Source organism: Podarcis tiliguerta (genome assembly GCF_965153285.1).
Source record: "Podarcis tiliguerta genome assembly, chromosome: Z".
Classification (NCBI taxonomy): Eukaryota; Metazoa; Chordata; class Lepidosauria; order Squamata; family Lacertidae; genus Podarcis; species Podarcis tiliguerta.
Genome location: NC_139553.1, coordinates 18,834,061 through 18,858,920, shown reverse-complemented (window position 1 = coordinate 18,858,920; position 24,860 = coordinate 18,834,061). Strand labels below are relative to the sequence as shown.

Below are 24,860 nucleotides of genomic sequence, written 5' to 3'. Positions count from 1 at the left end.
CTCATCCACTCAAAGTCTCTGTCACACCAATATCCAGCAGTTCTTCTCCCTCCCCTCTCCTCCTCAACAGCAGGTGATGGACCAGGAGCAAGAACCTGGGGTTATAGTAGATAGCTTGATGAAGATGTCAGCCAATGCGTGGCAGAGATGAATAAGGCAAATTCCATGCTGGGGATTGTTAGGAAAGGGGTTTAAAATAAAACTGCCATTATCATAATGTCCTTATACAAATCATAGAATCATAGAATCTTAGAACTGGAAGGGACCCAAGGGTCATCTAATCCAACCCCTGCAATGCAGGAATCTCAGCTAAAGCATCCATGACAGATGGCCATCCAACATCTGCTTAAAAACCTCCAAGGAAGAGGAGTCCACAACCTCCCAACGGAGTCCATTCCACTGTTGAACAGCTCTTACTGTCAAAACGTTTTTTTGAATGCTTGGTCAGAATTTCAATTCTTGTAACTTGAAGCCATGGGTTTGAGTCCACCTTCCATAGCAGGAGAAAACAAGCATGTTCCCTCTACCATGTGACAGCCCTTGAGATATTTGAAGATTGTTATCATATCTCCTCTCAATCTCATCCAGGCTAAACACACCCAGCTCCCTCAAGCACTCCTCATACGGGTTAGTTTCAAGACCCTTAATCATCTTGGTTGCCTTCCTATGCACACGTTCCAGTTTGTCAACATCCTTCTTAAAAGAGTTAAATTTAGTGTTACTGGAGCTGCTACTTTTCCACTTCCTCTGGCTTCCGATTCTTTCTTTCTCTGTCACAATCTCATTTCTCGCTTCACACCAAAGCAAAGAGCCATAATATATTCAGTCACCCAAGCCTAAATGAAAATAATAATAGTAATGATATGTCCAGTTCAACCAAAACAACAAGGCACAAACAAAGTTTCCCCACGGCTTGGCCAGGGTAGCTGATCAATAACCCCTGTACTAAAGGGCTGTGTGAGTGGGTGTTTTTGTGTGCAGGAGTGCCGTGGGACGGGGTGATGTGACTGGCTCACTTAGCTGATTTGGGTTGTCAGCAAAAGGTATCACATTCTTATCCCTCTTTTTACTATTGGGTGTTGACTGCCAGGGAAGGGAAAATGCATTTGTCGGATCTCAGGTGGCAAAATAACTTGACTGGTACTACTTCTGTGCACCTTGGTTGGGGAAGGGGCATTTGCTGGCCCTCCTCAGGCAACAACATGCCTTGAGTCAGCCCTGTGCCCTTCTATCTAGAGAGGGAATAGTGTCGGCAGCATTTCTTCAGTTCAGATGCCAACCCCCACAAAAAAAGAAAATACCCAAAGGGGCATCACATTTCCCATGCATGGATGGCATCTGTAGAACCAAAACAAGCTTGTGTGGATGTGACCATATTATTCTTTACCAGCCCGCCTTGTTCTGAGCCCCTTTTTCAAAATCACACAGCGGGGGGGGGGGGACCCCGTTCTTCAATACCTCCCATTTCCCTGTTCTCCACAGTTCATTATACAAGCTTCCTTATTCAAATATGCTCCACCTTAGAAGTAATTATGAGAGACTCCCTGAGGCTTGGATGAGTGAATATATTATGGCTCTTTGCTTTGGTGTGAAGAGAGAAAAGCGAGTGTGACAGAGAAAGAGTCAGAAGCCGGACCAAGTGGGAAAGTAGCAGCTCCAGTAACACTGAATTAACTCCTTGCCCCAGAGGAAGAGGGCCTTCTAAAGCCAGAAAGAGCCTATTGATGGGGAACTCCTCAAAATGGGATATTATAATACATTATTTTCCAGCCCTGCTGGGCCAGTCACTCCAATTTCTGCCTGATCCTTTGGAGTCCAGCTCCCATGACTGAGCAGCTTCACAGTCTATATCCATGGAAGATCATAAGAAGAGCTTGCTGTATTAGGTCAAAGTAGGCCCATCTCACACAGAATCCTGTTCTCAGAGTCACCAAAACAGTTGCCTATTGAGCACAAAAACACTCTCCCCTCCTGCAGTTTCCAGCAACTGGTATTCAGAAGCATCACTGTCTCCAAATCTGAAGATGCAGCATAGTCATCATGGCTAGTACCATTGGTAGTCTTATCCTCCATTAATTTGCCTAATCCTCTTCTAAAGCCACCCAAATTGGGGGGAAATCACTGCCTCCTGGGGGAAGGAGTTTCATGGTTTAACTCTGTGCTATATGTAGGAGGACTTCCTTTATTCTATCCTGAACCTTCCAACATTCAACTTCATGGGATATCTAAGAGTTCCAGTGTTATGAAAGAGGGAGAAAAACCTCTCTATCCACTCTTTCCATGCCATGCCTGATTTCATAAACTTCCATCAGGTAACGTCTTACTTGCCTTTTCTCTAAGCTAAAAGGTTTGTTGTTAGTTTCTATACCACCTTTTACCCAAGGATCACGGAGTGGCTTGCAATATAAAAACACAAAATACAAACCATAGTAACAAACAAAAACAATATCCCCATTTAAAAGCCCGTAGATTGTTTAAGTCGCCTAAGGCCTGGGAGAAGAGGAATGCTTTTACCTGGCACCTAAAGGTATGTAAGCAGGGCACCAGATGAGCCTTCCTGGGGAGAACATTCCACAAGCAGGAATCTACTGCAGAAAAAACCTGTCCTTATCTTGCCAACCTCCAGACCTCCCATGGAGGGGACACGCAATGAAGGGCTACAAATGATGATCACAGGGTCCAGGTTGGTTCATATGGGGCAAAGTGGTCCTTGAAGTATTGTGTTTAGCATTTTATAGGTCAAAACCAGCACATTGAATTGGGCCTGGAAACTAATTGGCAGCCAGTGAAGTTGGGCCAGGAATGGCATTATATGTTCAACCCGTCTTGCCTTGGTGAGCAACCTGGCTGCTGAACCAGCTGAATTTTCCAAACTGTCTTCAGAGGCAGCCCCACATATAACACATTGCCAAAACATAGACCACCAAAGTTAGACTATCCTTGTCCAGATATGGGTGCAGCTGGGCCACCAACTGATGCTGATGGAAGGCACTCCATGCCACTGAGGCCACATGAGCCTCAAGCGACAGCAAAGGATCCAGGAATACCCACAGCTGTAGAAAAAACGAATGAATCTCTCTCAAAGAGATTTTTACTGCTTACATCTTACATGATCCTTTTGTAAAGAAACCAAATTCTTTATTTTTAAGTCATGGGGGTATTCTTCTTTATTTTACTGCCAAAGGATGGAAGCTTATTTGCTGTAACTCCTGAAACTCTGTGCATAAAACACTTCACTTATTTGCAAAGCCAAGTGTCTTCTAGCCATAAATATTTTCATGGGGAACATTTGTTTAAAGGTGGTTGAGGGCAGAAGCAAATCTAATCAAGTTTTAATACGTTTGGGACCGAGCGGCGGGAGCGCACCCCGCCGCGGGGATTTGAACCGCCGACCTTTCGATTGGCAAGTCCTAGGCGCTGAGGCTTTTACCCACAGCGCCACCCGGGTCCCTCGACTTAGTATATGCCCAGTTTTAAAATTCTGATTTAGCATTTTATATTCAATTTGATTGTGCACACTCATTCTCACTCTCCTTTCCCTATTTTATATAGTCTTAAATCAGTAGCTGGGTCTTGGAATTCTGCTGCTTGTCTTCCTCTTCCTGAGCAGCCCACCAGAAGGGCTATGGAAATGGCATCCCTTGTCCTAAATGGCAATATGCATGGGTTGTGGAGAGCACAAGCAGAATAGGACACTCAGTTCTACCGGGCTACCATAAGAATGGCCTAGACTGACTCCATTAGGCACAAGTCTCACCACCATAGACTGGTGGCTCTGTTTTGATCTTCCTGTGGAAGACAAATCCAGTTGCCAAGGAAGGAACAGCCACTCCCTATAGTGTCTCTCCCCTCCCCCTCCCCCGGTTCAACGTGCTTGGAGACTAGCATGGTCACATTCAGAACACGAAAGGAAAACAGGGCATGGAGCCCATAAAAAGCACCTCTCCTGGCGAGGAGGGTCCCCACCCACAAAACTTGCATCATCCTTTATTAATTGGGGAATCCCAGGAAGAACTAATTCCTCATCAGCATTTTCTGTGGTTTGGGATTTTTGGGCACAGAAGCAACTCTGTGTGCTGCTTTCTGACAATGATTTAGGCTATTTCATTTAGGCATGCAGTTGTGGGAAGAGAGGCCTCAATTCAGTCCTTAGGACTTCTGCCAGCTGTGTCCCCTCAACCTTCCAGCCATCCCTCCCTTCACATTTTCCTTGTGATAGCGAACACTTTGAATCTCCTTCTGACCTTTTCTTCTTTGCTGCCAATAGAATAAGGATCAGCTGCAAACAGGTGGCTCTTCTAGTGGGCATGCCTGGTAGAGAAAGCGGGAGCTGCCTACCTGCCCAAGCATAAAAAGGTGCTTAGCTCCCATGACAGCTTGTCCTTCATTTCCCTTGCTACCCACTTTGGGAGGGAACAGGGGTGAGGATGGCTATTTGGAGAGGCTGAGGGGACACACCAGCCGCACTGACCTGGGAAGAGCTGATACTTACACTTTGCCATCAGCAGCTGGTACATGTCCATTCACCCTCACAAAGGGACCTTGCCTGCCACGACCAGATGCAAAGGTCTGGAAGGATAAGGATTCATGCAGGATAAGGCTATCAATGACTACTAGCCATGATCGCTATGTTCTACCTCCACAAATGTGGGAAAATGATGCTCCAGTCAAAATATAAAATTCCATGTTTGCTAGGTGACCAAAAGGCTAAGGCACATAGAGTTCCCTGTAAACTCCTAGAGATCAGTCTGTGAGGTCACATCCTCTGCTTGGAGAGGCAGGAAAGGTAGCAGTAGCAATATGATTCTTATTCCTTCCTTCCTGCTCGGAGAACGTTCTTTTTCTCATCATGCAACTGTAGGGATAGGACGCAGGGTCTGTGTGCTCCTAAAAATCATGTATTTTGCAATATAGGAGTATATTTTTCTGGACTTATTTCACTGCTATTTTCTGCTTGAATCAAGTCTGCAACTTTTTTGTAACTAAACAATATTTTTATACTCTAAAATAACAGATTTTTATGTTGTTATTTTGTTCAGAAGAATAAATAAAGGGGAAGATGCAGTCTGCCCAAGACATCCTGGATAACGATAGAAAGCTACACAGTCTTTTCCCCCTAGTTTCCGTGTTAATACTGCGAAGGATGGGATTTTTAACTCTGCTAAACTAGATGCTAATATTACTCAAGCATGTAAGAGGAAGGATAATTAATAAATAATCAATCCTATCCTACCTTCCAAATCTATCCCAACAGCACCTACCATGTCTGTGTCCGAGACGGGCCCAAAACTTGTTACATAAATGTTGGTCTTGACTTCAGTTACTGTATCTGGAAGAAGCAAAAAGGAAGAAAGTAATTAGGGGTGATTCGCATGGTGAATGTTTCCCTGTGTAATTTCTGCCTTAGCTTTGTTTGAAATCTCCAGGCTTGCTCCTTCCCTGGATTACAGTCAAATGATCCACTTTTGTGCTTAGTTGTGGTGGACACTGAACAATGACCAATTCCATAAACAAACACAAATGGGGTTTGTGGGCCTCTAATCAGTGCCCTCTGGCATTCATCAGGGATGACTTCCTACAAGTGCCTTTAAACAGCACATAATGCCTTCTGCAGAAATAGAGTCATTTTGAGCTTATACTCCATGAGCTCAATAGGGCCTTTGGAGAAGCATTTAAATGAAACACTCACTCAATTCACAAAACAGTGATTTTATTAATGCTTTGGATTTGTTTGTAAATGCAAGTAGTGGTTTTCTTCACAGGCTTCTCTCTCGGGTGAGGTGGACATATTTGCAAATCCTGATGCAATGGGCAAGTCCTCCCAACAGATGCTTTCCTCCCTCCATCCCTTCTCCTCTCCTCTTGTTGCTCTCATTCACAGAAAAGGACACCTCTAGCCCCATGATATCTCAAGACGCTAGTGAGTTTTGAAGTCTCCCGAACACCCACCCCTACAGTGAGAAATGAAGTTAGCACCACTTGATTTAAAGGCTTAGAGCTGTTTGTTGACATGGGCTAATCTGTTGCCAAGCCATAGTTCAATTGAAATAACCAAAGCCGCACAGCCCTGTCAGGGCTGCCTGCCTGTCTGGAGCTGAGAGGGCTCAGACTGGGAACATCTGAGTCTGTATGGGCTCCTTTGTGAACAAGGATGACTAGCCTGCATGGTGGGTGGGGTGGGAATACTGAGCTGCCTGGACAGGTGGCACATGAAGATCATGAAGAAAAGAGGTCTCCAGGTGCACATCCCACATAGAGCTGAGAAGGGGCCCACTGCACCACCCTTCTCTGCTCAGGGTAGACACTGATGCTTTTATGATGTCAGGGGCCATTATATCAGTGCCTAGTCTCCTCTCAAAGCTACTTGCCTGCCTAGGAATTAACTTACCCCATGCTAAGGAAAGGACAAATCAAGGCTAGGTGCAGAGGATCAAGAAGGATCAAGGCATGCAGAGCTGAAGAGCAACAAGCAGAGCTTCTGTCTGGAAGCACAACTGAATGTCAGTGCACATAGTGAGGAGGGCAGAGGAGAGCATAGAATCATAGAACTGCAGTGCTAGAAGGAACCAAAGCAACATATAGTCCAATTCACTGAAATGCAAGAATTGCAGCACTATCAAAATTGCAGCACTGTCATAATCAGGTGCTTTGGAAGACCTCTGGGGACAGAGAGAGGTGGGGAACTAGTTCTGCAGATAGATCTTATGGGCCCCAGGAAGCAAATTAATGTGAACTGCACCTCTAGTATAAGTGGAAGAACCAACACTAGACAACCAGGAACCAAATCTAAAGGAAGACTTTTTTTTTAATGTCATAGATGATTTACATATAATATGCTGTACTACCATGAGGTCAACAGTGAACATGATTTTCTTACTGCACCAGCTGCAGGAGAAATGCCAAGGGCAGAGGTGCCCCTTCTACATTGCCTTCATAGACCTGATTAAGGCCCTTAGCTTCATCAGCTGAAAAGGTCTCTTCACAGAAATCAGTAAGATAGGATCCCCACCTAATCTTTGCAGTGTGATCATGTCCTTCCACAAGAAAATACACAGCAGTATCCAGCATGAGGGTTCATCCTTGGATGCCTTCCCTATAGAGTGGTGTGAAACAGGGCTTTCTAACAGTAGGAGTTTTGAATTGAGGACCCTCCACCCGCATAGGATTATAATAAGACACACAGACACATTATTTTAGGTTAATGGGCAAAATTAGGCCACAACTTTTATTGGTTACAGCAAGGTCAATACGCAAAAAGAAGCTGACCTAAGAGGTAAGGAGGGTGGGAGATCCGAAGAAAGCAGGAACAGACTGGGAGCAGAGCGCTGCCGCGGCTGTTTAAAGGTGTTTAGCCCTGCCCATCAGCCATCCCTATTGGTCGGCTGGAAGGCTTGGCCATGGCAGCAGAAGCAATCAGGAGCAGGGAGCCGAATACGCCTCCTCCCCCCCCCCGCTCAAAACCTCTCCGCTCCGGGAGCAGGAGAGGCCCTGTCCAACAGTGGAATGGACTCCCTTAGGAGGTTGTGGACTCTCGGAGGTGTTTAAGCAGAGGTTGGATGGCCATCTGCCATGGATGCTTTAATTGAGATTCCTGTATTGCTGGGGGTTAGACTAGATGACCCTCGGTGTCCCTTCCATCTTTACAACTTTATAAGGTGTGTGTGTGAGAGAGAGAGAGAGAGAGAGAGAGAGAGAGAGAGAGACAGACAGACAGACAGACACAGAGAGAGAACAGTGCTTTTTTCTAGAAAAATATGTGCTGGTACTCATGAAGTTGTTAAAGAAAAATGTCACACTTTTTAACCCAAAAAAACAAAGAGGTGCCAGTGCTGCGTACCCTTGATTACCTCCTGGGGGGGGGGGAGTTAGTTTGTTAGATTGATCCAAAAAGAAATTGTGGAAGGTCCTTGCAAATCTACAATACTGTGATTTCGTGATAGGTTCCCACAAGGCCCTGGGGGCTCCTCTTGGCCACAGTTCTGTAATGCCCTAGTGTGTCTCATGTATTGTCATTTGGTGGACTTGCATTTTGTCTTCTGGGAGCTCTGAGTGCTCATTTCATGAGTTCAGGGACCAGCATCACACTCCGAGCCATTTATTCCTAGTCTAGCTGCTGCTGCCGTGGCACAGAATGCAAAGAGCACATGGGACAGACACTCTTGCCCGTAGCTGGTTTTACATCCTCATTGATCCCCATTTCAGCACAAACCAGATAGGAAGTACCCAACCCGCACGGATGCTAGATGTGGTAATGAGATGCTGACAGGTCAGTTGTAGCAGGTGGCACCTTGCTTCCAAGTTCCCTGAAGCACCCACCAGTGGCGGAGCTTCATGTTCCAGCACCAGGGGGTGGAGAGTAGATGGGGCGGGGCTGGCACGCATCCCGGGGGTGTGGCAATGTGCCCACAGGAGCGTGGCACTCATTCTGGGGGTGTGGCACGCTGCCTGCAGGGGCATAGCACCAGGATCATGCTGCCAGGGGTGGTTCGCTCCCCCCGCACTCCTCTTCCTCTGCCAGTGGGACCCACACCTTACTGCCACCTGCTACTGGAGGTGGGGAGACAGGAGCATCTTCCTGGTCTGCCTAAGCGAATGAGCATGTGCTACAATTAAAGCTCAGTGGCAGAGCATCTGGTTTCCATGCAGAAGGTCCCAGGTTCATTCTGCAATGGCATCTCCAGGTAGGGCAGAAGGCACCCTGTCTGAAACCACAGGTGTACTGGCGGTCATTGTAGACAATGCTGAGCTAGATGGACCAATTGTCTGACTTGGTTCAAGGCAGCTTCCTATGACTCTGTGAGCAGGAAGCAAAATGCCAATGACTGAACTGAAACGTCTGGTCTTGCTGCAGGAGGGCTGATCATCTCTCTCTTCTTGCATACCTTTATCTCCTTCCCCCATTCAGAGGCAGATTTAGAGCAGTGTGACTGCTTGCACTGCACTGGGTGCCAAGCCTAGGGGATGTTGCAGGGCGTCGCAACTATGACGTACCAAATTGAGCAGAACGGAAGGCAAGGGGCAGGGGTGCTGAATTTTGGTCTCACACAGGGCACTGCTGAAATTTGAAAAGTCCACCCCTACCCCATTCAAGGGCTCTGTAGGGAGAGCAAGCCAGCAGAGAGTGTGCATGAATGTGAGTGTAAGGATGAGGCAGCCACATGAAGCAGCCTCTGTTGGATCAGAAAGCGACATTTCATTATCTTAACTGTTGGGCCGAAGGACTTCAAGTAATCGGCTGGAGAGGATCCCAAGAAACCACAAATCCCCAGCAAGAGACTCCAGGGAGCCCTAGAATTAATAGCCCCTCCCAAGGAGGAGTTGCTTCTGCCAAACTGGGGGAGGGGCCTTCCCTTATGCAAGCAGTCCAAGGAGGCTGTGGGGCAGGCAGCTTTAAGTGGAAATGCAGTTAGATTGGAGGGATGGTCCATATATTGTTTGTTTGTTTGTTTGTTTGTTTGTTTGTTTTTTGTACCCCCCACACCTTTCCCCCTGCTGTGACATCAGGAAATGCCATCAAGCTTGCACAGGCAATTAGCTGAAGTAGACTGACCTCCAAGCCCAGGTCTCAGTCGGTTGTCATATCCATCCAGCAGACGGTCCAGGATGCGTGTGAAGATGGTGATGTTGTCTTTGTTGTCATCATCGATAATATCTGGGCCATGCTTTTGAGCGAGTCTGCCATATCAAGGGAGAACAGGAGGGTTAAGGTCTGTCACTTCTCCAATGATGCTCTGTTTTGTGCTCACACACAAAAACACACACAAAAAATCCCAACTCTGGCCTGCGCTGATTTTAGGCCTTCTCTGGATTTTTCTGCTTTTTTACCTTTAATGGACGTGGCCCTGCCTCCACATGTCCTTATGTTAACTCCAACTGGACACAGAGTAGCTGTTAGTCACGAGAGGCCCCTCCAGGCATCCTTTTTAATTGCACATTCACACTGCTTCACATTCCAGTCAGTGCCTTTCCCATAACTGAAACCTTATAACTTTTTTTACACCACAAATGCTCTGGTTTATTTCCCTCTCGCTTTTCTTGCTCTATAGCCCCTCTGGACACCAATAACGTGTTAGCGCCAAGCAAGCATTGCAGAGCAACTGATAAGGCGGAATAAATTCACCACTAATGTGCCAAGAGCATGTGGCAGAGACCAGACCTATGGCAACAAAACAGTAGCCTTGAGGGGCCCAAAGTTAGAGGTTGCTTTGGGAAGGCATAGTGAATCAGTCTAAGGCCACCTCACAAGATGGGGCAGCTGTTACTCCTTCCTCCACCCCTTCCATTTTTCTCTGGGTTGGATATTTGGAGGGAGAGAAGAACATGGGTAACCATAACCACCACCACCACCACCACTTTTCATTAATTCACTTGGATCAGGGGTCAGTAATCTTTTTCAGCTGTGGGCCAGGCCACCGTCCCTCAGACCATGTGGTGGACCAGACTATATTTTGAAGAAAAAAATTGAACAAATTCCTATGCCCCACAAAAAACCCAGAGATGCATTTTAAATAAAAGGACACATTCTACTCATGTAAAAACATGCTGATTCCTGGAATGTCCATGGGCCAGATTGAGAAGGCTATTGGGCCACATCCAGCCCACGGGCCTTAGGTTGCCTACCCTAAGATGTTAGATCTGTCAACCAACCACTTTGTCAAATGATTGCCTTCAACTATGTTCTGACTGTTATTTACTTAGTGTAGACCCATTGACATGAATGAGCATAACTGAGTTGGGTCCATTGATTTTCGCAGGTCAATCCCGAATAAAACTTAGTTGAATACCACCCTGTGTTTACACCTGATTGGTGGCTAATCTATCATTTGCAATAAATGGCAGTGGCAATTGCCTGTCCTGCATGGACTGGCAAAGAACAACTGAGGCTTCCAAGGGCAAACTGTGCCTTTAATCAAAAGCTTCCTATTTCCAGAATTTTATTGCTTGCTGACCACTGTTACTAGGAGATTTGTGATAAATGGGAAGGAAAAGCAGATGAAATCATTGCTACCAGGCTATGAGCTGTAGCTGCCAAGTCTTTGCTATGCTGGGCCAGCTGGGAAGAGGATTGGGTTTCCTACAAAAGTGCTGACATAACCATAACTCTTGCAGTTGTGTCTTGAGCAATGCTAATGTGTCCCATCACTCTTGGATGCCTCTGCTTGCTCCAAGCGTGCAGGTAGAGAGAGGCAGGAAGGTGCAGAGTGTTGCATTTATGCTGGAATCTTCTCTAGGCAGAAGAGGATGCCCAAACCTGTTTGTTCACATAGGAGAAGAGTGCTTGTCATACTCATTTCTTGCCTTGGCCTGCAGCCTCCTCACATGCTCATCTTTCTGTCTTGTCCCCCACCCCCATCCAGGCATGGGGATTTTCATTTATTTATTTGTCATACTTGCTCTTCCCCAGAGATAGGAGTGGCAGCCTTTTTACATGTTTACATTACAGAAGTCTCACTGAGAGTTGTTAAGTTGCATTTCTTGCTGTGTTAAAATGCCATCATCACACAAACTGATTACAAATTAGCAAACCATCAAATCAACAAACAGGTGGGAAATAATAACCTAAGAATTCTGTGTACATTGCCTACCAATGACAGTAGAAAGGACTATGCCTCCCAAGAGCAGCTGCCAGACAAAACTAGCTCACCTGAGCTCATGGGCAAGTACAATTTGTACTCTCTATTTGTATTTGGGTGTATGTGTGCGTGTGTGTTTGAAGGAGTTCTGTTCCAGCACATCATGAGCTGGTTTTATTATTTGCAACCCAACTTGGATCTGTTCTCTTAGACAAAAGTATCACAGAAATGTACTCGAGAAATAACGTTTGTGCTACCATCTTCATGAAGGCACCAATAGCATGGGAACACTGTTTAATCATTTTATTTAATATCCTAGAAAAATGAAAAGCAGCAATAAAAACAGTTTAAAACATTTAAAGATATTTAAAATTAGCAGTAAAAAAAGATTTTAAAAGGTCAACATCTACATGCTTTAAGCAGATGCTGAAGAGAGCACAGAGAAGGTGCCCAATGCCTTGAGTTGGAGGTGCAGATGTGTGTGTGCTGTTCTTTTGTTTTTTGTTTGTTTTGTGTGTGTTTTTTTGCTGAATGAGATACGAAGCTAAAATTCTTGTGAATGAGGTACCATACAGTCTTCTCTGACCTGGCACCATCCAGGGGTCCATGATGGCTGGGGCTGTTGGCAGCTGGAAGACATCAGGTTGGGGATGGGGAAGACTGTTGTCCTGGGCACTCTAGGCCAGAGGTACCACTCCTCAAAGGGTCTCCCAATGTCATCACTTAGACAGGAATAGAAAGTTTCTGCCTCCCCCTTAAGAGGAGAGGGGAGGGGAGGGAAGTCAGGCAAACACTCTCTGGGGGGGTCTCCCAAAATGGAAGGAAATGGGCACTTGCAACTCCAGGTGTTTCAAACCACTGCTCTCTGTCTCCATGGTTGCCAGCTGCTTTTGGTTTGCTCCTTGGAGGTTTCCAGGTACCTGGTTAGTCAGTTGCCTGCAGCTGCCTGCTGTGTATGCAGGATTCCATTTTGGACCCTGGCACTTCAACTGCCTCTGGAAAAGTCCTGACCATTCTGGCATGGGGAAGATCGCCTTGGCAAATTACTCAGATCAACCATTCTCTAGCACAGTCAGGAGAAAAGCTGGCATGGAGAGTGGCTGTGTGGGGCAAAATGGGATTATTGTTAGATGCCTTTGCAGCAGGACCAAACTGGGGATTTTCCTGGTTCCAAAGAGCCATGACCAAGTCTTAGAGAGACAGAAGGTGAAACCTAACCAGGGTCCCAAAGTCTGCCTTACAGCCTCCCTCACTGCAATTGGGTGTTGCAGGTACAGTGAGGGAGAATGAGTGCCCCAGACCCTTCCTCACTCCCTCTGCGCTATATAATAAAATCCCAGCCTCTTGCCACCTTACCCTTCTGCAGGGAGAGCATAAACCAGCAGCAGAATGCCAAGGCTAGTCACACAGAGCGGAGGTATGGCCCAGACCCTTGTCAATGCCATCACTTCAGGGTGCAGCAGTGCTAGCCAGCAGAACGTCCACACCTGCCAAGGAGGAAGAGAAAAGAAAATGGTCAAGGGGACCAGCCACTCTCTTTGATGAGGGAGGCATTGGGTGCACAAAGGCCAGCTTGTGGTGAAAGTCCCTGAGGTGCTTTATGGGCCTCTGACTAAACAGCTGATAGCTGCAGCAGGCTCAGAACATCAAGGGGAAAGGAAAGCACCAAGAGGTGAAGGACCCAACAGGGGTTTAGCCTAGCCAGTTTCACCATGGCCACCTGTGGTAGGAAGTGTGGCTTACTAATCTCAGCCTACGGGAGCCTCTGTAGAAAACGTGCCTGCCTTTTTTGGTCTAGATCAGGAAATGAAAGAGGTCTTTCCTTAAATAATATCTGTGACATCTCATCCTACAAAATGACATGACTCAGGCATCTCAGTAACCACAGAGGTTTTGAAATGCCACATAAGCAAATGCATGTATTTATAAGAGCAAAGGCCACATCTCATCAGAACAATGACCCCAATACTTCTAGCACACTGTCACTGCATTCTCCCAGTAGGAGTCTGCATAACATGCACAGCCCAACTGGTGACTGTACACCGAAGCTCCTCACAACCAGGCAAATTCTGGCCCTTCGTTTCCTTCCATTTCAGTCAAGGGCTCACAGTCAGTGGCTCTAGTCCAGTTCATTCCTGCTGTTGCTCTCCTGATCAGTGAAAATAGTCAGCATGCCATATGAGAAGGTATGTGGTTTTCCTGGTAGTAGTGACAGCAACCACTATGAGGAAGGAACAAAGGTGAGAGAGGGAGGGATCTGGGCTGCCATGGTAGATGGTCACAGTTTGGTTTTGATAAGAAGTGTTGGGTTTTGGAGATTTTTATTTCCTGTGTGTGTAAATATGCAGCTGGTGAAAAGGCCACAATTCATACTGTGTTGGTAGACATTTTGCTGCTGGGCTGCACCAGGCCATGTGGCATGACTTTGCCATATACTGCAGCATTTGCAAGACTGCTTTGCCCAGGGGTCGGGGGGGGGGCACTTGTCCATTTCCCCCCAAAAGAGGAAATGCACCACCACCACCAATTTAAAAAGAGGACATAAATGTGCAGATGCAAATTTAGAAATATTTCATTACATTAATTTAAATAGAAATTCAATACATCCAGGGAACTGTGTGACTGCTCAGTCTGTGGTCTAGGTGTTCCCAATCAACTGGCACTATGGAATCAATCTGCAGTTTCTGCCTGCATCTGTCTATGGTGATGAATGAGGGCAGTGGGATGTGCAGTTGCTGTGTGGAATAGGGCAGGTGGGAAGGAAAGTGAGGGAGAAGCTGCTGGGTGAGGTGCAAAGTGGAAGACAAGTTGTGAAGGTTTTGATGGACTGAACCAACTGAAATAGGGGAGCAGAAGTAGGGTAATGTGACTAGTATATTATGGATGCAACTTTCCAATAGCAAATTAACCAGCTAAAGTATTTGATGGGGACAAGTATTAATGGATAGAAGCACACTGCTAAGACTGAGACTAAACATCAACACTTACTTTATTTTTAAAAACCATTTTGGCCCATTTGAATTTCTCCTTTAGGAAATATTTAGGAAGAAATTTCCTTCTACTAATGAGTAGTTCTTTTTAAAAATAAAATGAAGAATAAGCTCTCTTTAAGTGCAGGGTGGTATTTTGGTTTGCAAAAGGGAGATCCAGCCAAGTTAAACCTGTTTTGTGGGGTCTGCAAGCAAAATGTAGACAAGAACAGGGCTAGTAAATGAAGAGTTCTGGAACTTCCAGAGAGGACCCTTTGTGTGTGGTCACTTGCTTTGTATTTCCTTTGTATTTCCTTCTGCCTGTGAAGAGACTCTTTTTTTCCACCATGCCTCCGAGCTGACCATACTTCTGGTTATCACTAAAGCATAAAATTGGGATTTTTGTGCCTCATTTTTAAAATTTGCATTTTTAAAGTAATTAAGTTGATTTAAAAAAACAATATGTTTGGTTAAGTTTTATTTTCTTTCGTTTGATGAATTTAAATATTGTCCTTTATGATTTAATGTCTGCGAGTATTCAACAAATATTCACCTTTTTAAATAAAATCCCCTGGGTACACACCATAATGAAATGTGTGTCTCAGGCTTGTGTCCAGCTAACCAACCTCCCTGAAAGGCTTGCGGGTGCCAGTGAGACATTGTCTGTGTATAAATATTTAAAAGGCCACCTCCTTCCCTACAGACCCTCTTGGGTGCTAAAACTGGCAGGGGAGTGGTCCTCTTGCTTCCTCCATTGCCACCAGAAACTTGAGTTGTGTGTGTAGCCTGGAGAGAAAGCCTTCTCTGCAGCAGCCCCTAAGTTGTGGAACTCCCTCCCCACAGACATGTATCTGGCACCTTCATTGTACAGCTGTAGAGAGTGCTGCAGATGCATCTCTTAAACTCTGTCCGAAGCTTTGCTGCTGTTTTGTATGTTTGGGTTATACAGTCATCCTCAATTATGCTTCCCTATCATCATCCCTCATTATATGCCTTGGGAACTTGTTGAAATACTGGGTATAAATCAAATACAGTAAATAAACTGCTTTTGTGGCATTTCGGTTGATCCCTTTGGGAATTTTTTTTCTTTTTTCTTTTTTTTGTGTGTGTGCAAAATTTTTAGTAAGCTGAACTAGTCAAACTATCCAAGCAGTGTCCCAAAAAAAGAGGAAGAGGATAATACATCATATGAAACAGCAGTGCATCATAAAAACAAATTTTAGATGTATTCACAACACTGGTTGCAGGCAGATTAACAACAATAAACCAGTAAAGCCTGTGTTTCACTATGCCCCCCCCCCCCCCGCACATGTCCCATTAGAGAGCCCTTGCAAATCTGTGGCAATACGAAAACATAGCTCTCTCTGTGCTCCACAATTCATTACTGAGATGGTTTGGGGATCAGCTGAAAGGAGGCATTTGAGTTTGCCCAAACCAACATCAACACTGAGATCCTAGAAGGGAAAGGACTGGGGAAATTAAATGTGGCCACTTTCTCCCACCCATCCACCCAAGCTCAATTGTTCATAGGTGGAAAAAGTGATGTCCCTAAGCAAGAAGGACCAGCAGCTCCTCCCAAGACAAACTAGGGAAGCCATGACTGCCTTTTGGAAGAAGGAAAAGGGACAGAGTATCTCACCCATGATTGAGTGCACCCATATCACAGATGATGCCCTTAACTGGGACAGGTATATGAAAGACAAATGCTGTTCTTGTTTTTTTAAGGAAATAAGCTGTGCTGCTTTTTCTTTTTTTTTTAAATTCCTTCTCATTTCTGCCTTTCTTTTCTCTACCTGATTTCTCACTGTTACTCTCCTGAAGGCACTCTTTAGCGTGCCTATCTCTAAGTAGGTAATTTACCATATTTTTCGCTCTATAACACGCACCCGACCATAACACGCACATAGTTTTTAGAGGAGGAAAATCCGTTGGCATGCCACCCGTAGGCATTCCCTCCATAACACGCACAGACATTTCCCCTTACTTTTTAGGAGGAAAAAAGTGAGTGTTATGGTGCAAAAAATACGGTATACCAATTCACCATGTCTCATAACCTTGCACTAAAGTAAATGAACAACAAAAAGGACAAGCCCAGATTTTCTAAGCAACATTTTGAAATTCTCAGAATTTGGAAACCCAGGCGCACAGAGCTCATCTCCTGGGGAGTGGGGGGGGGGGCATCTGTTCTGGTGATGGGTTAGGATGGGGTTGGGTGAAGGAGGGAGGGATAGACACCACAGGAAAGGCAATTTGGGGAATACTGGCATGCAAAGCTGCAGTATTCTTGACAGCATCAACACAGGAACATCCTCCACAAAGAATGTCACTCAGGACCGGCCCATTCAGAAGAGCATCAATAATGCAGGTCCCCAAGAACTTCAACACTTGTAGTTTATGCTGAGCCCTGAAAAGCTGTAGAACAAAATTTGGGGAATGCTGTTAAGAAATGCTAAATGCTGAGGAAGCCGAAATCATGCACCCAAGTGGATAATATTTGCAGCCTATAATTTTGCGATTTCCCCACAAGTCCCAACCACTCCCCAGGGGTCGACTTTGGTAATATGATACCCTGTACAAGGCCAACATTTAACACACACATCCAACTTTCCTGTATCCTTCCCAAAGCTGGGCAAGTGTTAACTATGCTTTGGGAAGGATAAAGGAGGACTCTAGGACCCTGTCAAAGCCCTCACACCTCCTTCCCAAAGTAAGTGCTTACAAGGCTTTGGGAAGGAGGCAGGAAGGTGCCCTCTCTGTTCGGCACCTTGTGTGTGAGGAACCAGTCATGCTGCCCTAAATCCGCCTCTGCATACCCCCTGAATATTAAAAAACCCCACACTATTAGTGCCTTTTCTTGTCTAACAAATCTAGTTAGCTGAGCCAGATGCAAAGCTGTATCAAGAGGTGATGAATTGCAAACGCTCATCATCACACTTCAAGGGAATCTGTAAGGCGAGCTGGGGAGGAGCAGAGCTTTCCTCCAAGCCCACCAAGGTCCAGCTTTCCTTCAGCAGGAGGACCTGTAGTGGGAAGATTATGAGGCTGCCCTCTTAGTTCCTTTCTCAGCCTCTCTAGTAGGAAATGAGATTTGGAGGGAGTAGCATTACCTGGAATTTGTGACAAGTGAATGCAATAGAGCAAAAAAAAGAGCCCTGCTGCACAAGGCCACCTAGTCCAGCATCCTGTTCTCACAGTGGACACCCATGAGAAACCCTCAAACAGGACCCAAGCCCAGAAGCATGACTGCCTCTGATGGTGGAGGCAGAGCAGAGCCATCATGGCTAGCAGCCAATGACAGCCTTATGTTCCATGAAAAGTGAGTTTTGGTACTCATGGTAATTAGTCTTAATAGCCACCTGATCAGGGGAAGGAGGGCTTTGTCTGACTCAGGAATCCAGCTGAATGAGGTCCCCCAGTTTATTCCCATTACGTGCTACCTTGGCAAACACAATTAGATGAATGAGTTTACTTCTGTTTGTGGATAATGCAGACCTCTGACTATGTGGGTGCATTTAGCAGATGCTGTTTGTCATACAACCAAGTAAGAAGTATGACAACAGTTCTTTTTTCCTATGCTTCCTCACTCTTACATATTTCAGTTTGTTTTAGTTTTGGGCCAAGCAGAACAAGAAGAACCAGATACTGGAGCATCATGCTATCCTTAAAGTCTTTGAGATGATGTGCCTATTGACTCTATACATAGGAAGTGGTGGCTGGTATGGTGGAAGGCAAGGAGACCAACCACAGGTGGAGCCAGAGCCAATGGCAGGCAGAGTCAACTAAGGGTTTGTCCACACTTCATCTTGTCCTGCTACTTTCTCCCCAAGGAAAATTGCTCTGGAGCAAACAGAAATCTGGGTTTCCCCATGATTGCCATTTGTTCTATCACGAAAGAGTGGGTTTTCCTTTGGAAAGCAGTGGGGTAAAGGGGAAAATAGCTCATACTCCTGCTTTCTGGGCATGGGGAAAGCAGAAGTGTAGACAAGTCCTAAATCTAGTTTTGTTCCCATTTTCCTCCTCCCTGCTGAGTTCTACAAGGGTAACGCTGAGACAGAGGAGAAGGTGGAAAAGGAGGTGTCATCCTCTGGACTGGAGGGTTAACTGAGACTAGTGAGGCAATGCCCTATCTGCCCTAATGGAGCCGCCCCCACTGCAGTTGCTGGTGGTGACCAAGCAGTCTGCAGCTTCCCTTCCCTTGCCACAGATCCCAAGGGATGTTCCACACAAGAATTAAAGAGCATCCAGCAACTGGATATATCCCTGGCCTTCTGGCACTTAAAGTCACCCATGAGCAGAAATGGAAATAGATCAGAACCATCTGGCTTTGTTACATCTTGCATCCAGCTCAAAAACATCTCTTGAAAGGTAGCAACTGTATCTATGCTGAAGCCACCATGCACCTTGAAATCTTTTCATTGCATCAAGCATAGAATCCGGTCCCAAAAATAAAAGCAGGCAAGGCACATTGTGACTCTAATGCCTTTAGTGGGAATTGGATGCCCAAACAGAGCCTTTATCTGGTGACACCTGCCTGAAGGTGAGGCCGATGTGCAAGCCAGAGGCTGAGCAAACAGCATTTTCACCAAACAAAAATAAGACACCAGTGTGTGTCCTTTTCTTCCTCCAGGAGAGGACATTGATTCCCAGCCAAGTCAGTGGATCAATCTCCACCTGGGCCCACTGACAGCAAAGCAACAGCAACTCTGCACAGGTCCCAGAGTGCAACCGCTGGTCCAGGACACCAGGGGGTTGGGTGAGGGAGGCAAACACAAGCCAGCCAGACTCACAACCCCTGCCACTGAAGATAAGCAGCTCTGGCCAAAAAAAAAAACCACCCCACTCACCACCATGCTGCTGCACACATAGCAGTCATAGCTCATGCTCACAGATAGTGCTGAGCTACCAGATGTTTTGCCCATCCCACCAGCCCCTCCATTTTTGCTCTTGGCCGTCCTTCCTTAGGAAGGCTGCTTAATAGAAGGGAAAGGGCACATGGTGGACTTGTGGGTAATCCTGCCCCTCTTGCGGTTGGAGCAGTAAAATAAGGAGGTCAGTTGGGTGGGGTGGTGGGGAGGGGAGGGGGAGCCATAGCCTCCAACTCCCCCACCTCTCCAACTCCAGGGGTCCTCTGCCAGCTCTGTGGGGGGCAGGGGAGGTGAAGCACCTTCCCTGAAGCTGAGCCAGGCAAGTGGGTGCTTGACAAGACAAGAAGCACCCATTTGAACTGGGGTTCTGCTCCCGACTCCGATTCATTCCCCAGATGTGGGGGTTGTCCAGGAGCTCTTTTCCAGACGAGCATTCACTGATGCCCTGGAAATGGGGTTTGGCAGAGAGGCAAAAGAGGTGAGAGTGGCAGCGGTGGCAGCAACAGCTCTAATAAGAAAGCAAGTGAGGAGGAAAGTGGGCGTCTTCAGCAGCTGGCTTATTTACTATGCGGTCTCCGTCTGTGTGTATAATTATGCCAGGATTCAGTCTGTACATCGAACTACTTGTTGTAAACATTTGGCAGGGATATACCCACAGAGAGAGTAGGACGGGTTTTCTTGCTGGAGACACAGCAAAAGGATGAGGTTGAGGGGATTCAAGAGGACAGCCAGGGGCATGCAGGGTGGAATGGAGAGAGAAAGAGAGAGAGAAGCTGGCTCGAGAGGAAAAGAGCTGTGTGTGTGTTTATGTGTGTGAGAGAGAGTGAGTTGGATAAATGACTGAATGGGAAGGTAGGCAAAGGCAGCCAACACACAGCAATGGGAAGGTGAATAAAGGCAGCAGAAAGAGCAGCTTCAGGGAAGAAATGCATCAGCAGACAAAAAGCAGAAAGCACTGGATGCAGCAAGAGCCGCCCACCCCCACCCCCGTGGCCAGGCCAGCCACAGTCCTCCAAGGCAGGTTGCTATTTTGTGTGCTCCTCAGATATAAGGAACAATCCTATGTACGCTACCCTCTGCAGGGAGGGGAAAGGTCATATCCTCCAGATGGATGGGCAGGCATTCTGGGTGGCCTGATGTGCCTATGGTGCTCAATGGCAAGAGGGGAAGAGAAGAATGTGTCCTCTGCAAAGAACAGCAGCCTCATGCAAAGGCACAAAGTGAGAAGCAGTATGTTAGTGAGTATATGTGAGAGAGAGCACAGGTAGTCACACATGGGGGACCCCCCTACTATCCTATTTGTGATGATAAATCAAAGTCATTGTACAAAATGATCACTTTCTGGCTAACCCCCCTTGCTTATTTCATCACCAAATAACACACCAGCAAGCCCCTGCTTTCTGAATCATGTACTTCCTGGTACTATCTAAGGGCTAGCAGCCTGCACCAGCCCCACCACCCAGTGCCCATCTCTCCAAAGTCTGGACTCTCGGTAGACACACCACTGCTCTTGCTGTTCATTTGGCCCTGGAGCTGCCAGAGGACAGGGCAACTGAATCCTGGGTTGCTGGCTCATTTACCACACTGCCCATGGCAAAGCCAGAAGGGGCCTGGGACTTCCTGAGATTTGCACCTGCTTTGGAACTTCCATGGTGAAGGTACAGACCTTTGCCCAGGCATCCATGCAGAACCGCTTGAAGTCACTAGGCTCTTCTGTGTTTGCTGCTGAATGCAAAGCCTCCAGAATCCTTATAAGAAAACTGAATGGAGCAAAATGCTGCTGGAAAGTTCATCTGTTTCTGCTCAGCCTTTTCCAGTTTGCTACTGGAGCAGCAGGAGCAACCTCAGCTGGCACACTTGAGAGCCCAGCCATCCAACTCTCTCATCAGTCACCTGTGTGAAGCTGTGAAGTCTGGGCTGCTGCTGCTGGTGCTGTTCTCTACTCCATCCTGGGTGACCCAGAGCTATTTTTAATTCCCTTGGAACCTGTCTGTGCTAAAGCTTAAGGTCATGGGCACATTCATCCCTGGACTTTCACACACCCCCCTTCCCGTCTCTCCCGCCCCCGCCCCCAAATGCAGCCTCCAGAGGCCTGGCTCTCTTGTCCCCCTCTCCCCCCCCCCACCTGCAGAGCTGCTGCTCCTTTCCTCTCCCACCCACTCTGTCTGTATCCTAACCAGCCTCGCCCACCCACCACCCCCTGCCCTTCAGCCTCTGCTCACCACAGCTCCCACCTAAGGCTAAGCCGTTCCTTCTCTGGCAGGGCGCAATGGTCCGGGGAGCCTGCGGCCCTCACAGTTCTCACCCCAAATCTCAGCGGTCTCCGAATCCCAAGACAGGGAACGTTTCTGGACTGGGGAGGGGGCGGAAAGCGCCACGGCAGGCGGTGGGCTCAGTGGCGTCATCCACTTCCTGCCTTTGCCTGTTCGGCGTAGCCCTCCAGAGTCGTCCTCCCTGCGAGGCGGCTCCTTCCTCCATGCAGCCCGGGGCTATACTGACTGAGAAGAACCGAGAAACACTCCCTCCCCGTCCTTTGCAGCAACACATTAATCAGCCGTACCCAGAGGGCTGTCCGGCTGGGGAGACGCAGAGCGTCCTGGAAGCTGCGGGCGGGCAGGCGAGGGGGTGGGCTCCACTCCTGGGCAATCCAGACAGTCCCCCTCACCAGCCAGCGGGCCTGCCTTTGGAATGAGGGGCGGGCAAGCCCCACTGCATGCGTTCATCTCCTCCCTGGATAAGCCACTGCCGCCACAGTCAGCTTCCCGCCACCTGAGACAGAAGCGCCAGACGCTCGGGGGCGCAAAGGCAGGTCCACCGGGCCCTTGGAAAAAGCGTCAGCCAGGAAGATAAAGACGCGCCTCCCATTCAGGACCGTGGACAGCGCCGCGCCACACGCGCAGAGACCCTCCCAGTCTCCCTTGCAGAACTGGCGGGGCCCCTGCTTTTTGCTAGAAACCCTCAGCAGCTCGACCCCCAGACTAGCCGACGCGCGTAAATCCAAGGCTTGTAGCGCTACGCCTCATATGCCAACCAAGGAAAGGAACGGATAAAGCGGCTGCCGCGCGCCTTTGTCCTCTGGGCTAACTCGTTTTAGCAAGAAGCCGGCAATGTGCGTTTTGCAGGCTGAGCTGGGGCCACGTCAAGCTCCAGAATATTTGCAGGGCCGCCCGCAGGAGCAGGGGAAGAGCCGGCCTTTGTGTGTCCCCCCGCGCCCCTGCCACACACAACCTCTCTTTCCCCGACCCCTCCCCAGTTCCTAGATTGATCTCCTCCTTTGCAACTTTGCTGGGCGTTTGCTGCTTGCGCTGCACAGCGGGAGAGCAGAGAGGGGCCGCAAGCCAGGATTTTGCTCGCCTTTTGGCTTCGGGACCGCGAGAGCCAGATAGTCACCGCACTCGATCGCTTCTCTCAGGGCCACCCCTTAGCTCTGCCGAGGAACCCACGAGCCCACTCCCACGCAGAGGAGGAGCAAATATTTTTTTTTTTTTTTTAAGTAATTTTTATTTTTCCACATAAAAAACAAACATAACAATAACATAAACAAAAACAATAACAAACATATAAAATGGACCTCCCCATACCACCCCTTTTCTGCATCCTTATTTCAGATTTTTCAGCAACTTTTTAGTCAAACAATGTATACCTTTTTTTCCATCAATTAAATTTTCTTTAACTTAGTATTAACAGCTGTAGCTCTTTACCTCTTATTGCCCTGAACCTTAGTTTTCATCCAAATTACAACGATTTTTAAGATATTCTTTAAATTTACTCCAATCTTCTTCCACCGCCTCCTTCCCCCGGTCTCGAATTCTGCCAGTCATCTCCGCCAATCCCATATAATCGATCACCTTCGACTGCCATTCTTCCAGCGTGGGTAGTTCTTGCGTTTTCCAATACTTTGCTAGGAGAATTCTTGCTGCTGTTGTGGCGTACATAAAAAATGTCTTGTCCTTCCTTGACACCATTTGGCCCACCATGCCCAAGAGAAAAGCTTCTGGTTTCTTGAAAAAGGTTCTCTTGAGAACTTTCTTAATTTCATTATAGATCATTTCCCAGAATGCCTTAATCTTCGGGCAGGTCCACCAAAGGTGAAAGAAGGTTCCCTCAGTTTCATTACATTTCCAGCATTTGTTACTGGGCAAATGATAAATCTTCGCTAACTTAGCAGGAGTCATGTACCACCTGTAGATCATTTTCATAATGTTTTCTCTTAAGGCATTACATGCCGTAAATTTAACACCAGTGGTGCACAACTGCTCCCAGTCAGCAAGCTCAATATCATGTCCAATATCTTGTGCCCATTTAATCATACTAGACTTCACCATTTCATCTTGAGTATTCCACTTCAGCAACAAATTATACATCCTTGATAGGTTTTTAGTATTGGGTTCTAACAATTCTGTTTCTAGTTTGGATCTCTCCATCTGGAAGCCTATCTTTCTGTCCTGTTTAAATGCTTCATTTATTTGTCTATAATGTAGCCAATCTCTCACCTTGTCTTTCAACTCCTCAAAACTTTTCAGTTTCAGTTGTTCACCATCCTGTACTATAATTTCAGAATATTTAGGCCAATGTGGCCCCATATTCAATTTTTTCGAGGAGGAGCAAATAAAGGCGCTCCCGCTCGGTGGCGAGGCTAGGAAGAGCTCCGACGGCTGCTTGCAAGCGGGTGGCTTATCCCCCGCGACCCTCGACGCCAGCCCCATCCCAACCCCGAAGAGCAAACAGCCGAGGGCCAGGTCCTTACCTCCTGCGGAGCTGCTGCTGGATCCAGAAACCTACTGGGGCGGCACTCGCGGCTGCTCTCTCTCAGTCCTGCCTTTGCGCCCCCGAGAGTCTGGCGCTTCTGTCTCGGGTGACGAGGAGCAGACTGTGGCAGCGGCTGATCCAGCGGTGGACAGACCCAGAGGAGGAGATGAACGCATTTAAACCTTGGGTGTTTCGGCTGACGCGCGAACCTCGTGGTCTCTCCGTCTTCCAGAGGGTTGCAAGATCAGCCTTCTATCGCCACTCTCTGCTCGCTGTTACCCTGAGACTGACAATATGAAGGAAAGCAAGGCAGCCTCCTCCCTCCCCTCCTCCTCCTTGGAGGAGGGTTTAGCAATACTGTATCTCCCTCCCGTCTTCCCCAAAAGCAACAAACAGAAAAGGCGCATCAATGGCGCACCATCTACTGACTAGAAGCAAAGATTGGGGAGGGTCTTCTTTCCAACCGCTCTCTTTTCTGCCCACACCGCTAGAGGCAGGCGGCTAGCCTCATGGTGGGTACTGCATGGCCCACCTGGGACCTCCGTAGACGAGAGAGATCAGCAGGGGTGTCTGAGCCAGTCCTTCCAACAGGTTCCTTCACCATTTCACAATGCCCACTGGTAGACCCTGAAGTGTCAGCCAGACCCCACAGACCACCTTATCTTCTTCTATAAAGGAGAAGCCACTTGTTGCCCAAAGGCCTG

At 47.3% G+C, this 24,860-nt stretch overlaps 1 protein-coding gene across 3 annotated transcripts in view; it reads right to left on the bottom strand.

Annotated features, from left to right (window-relative positions):
• The window catches only part of LOC310669535 (gamma-aminobutyric acid receptor subunit alpha-3-like), a 43,256-nt gene extending 18,710 nt beyond the window's left edge, over positions 1–24,546 (bottom strand). The window contains exons 1-4 of one of the 3 annotated variants that reach the window (XM_083423816.1): positions 24,155–24,546; positions 12,930–13,060; positions 9,551–9,675; positions 5,262–5,329 (exon numbers count right to left, since the gene is read on the bottom strand). In XM_083423816.1, the coding sequence (XP_083279942.1) occupies positions 5,262–5,329; positions 9,551–9,675; positions 12,930–13,018 (282 nt within the window). In that variant the 5' untranslated portion in view covers positions 13,019–13,060; positions 24,155–24,546. Of the gene's footprint in view, positions 1–5,261; positions 5,330–9,550; positions 9,676–12,929; positions 13,061–21,712; positions 21,925–21,967; positions 22,233–24,154 lie in introns of those variants that run through there. The other 2 variants (XM_083423817.1, XM_083423818.1) reach the window with 2 other exon arrangements.
• Positions 24,547–24,860: the final 314 nt, after the last annotated feature.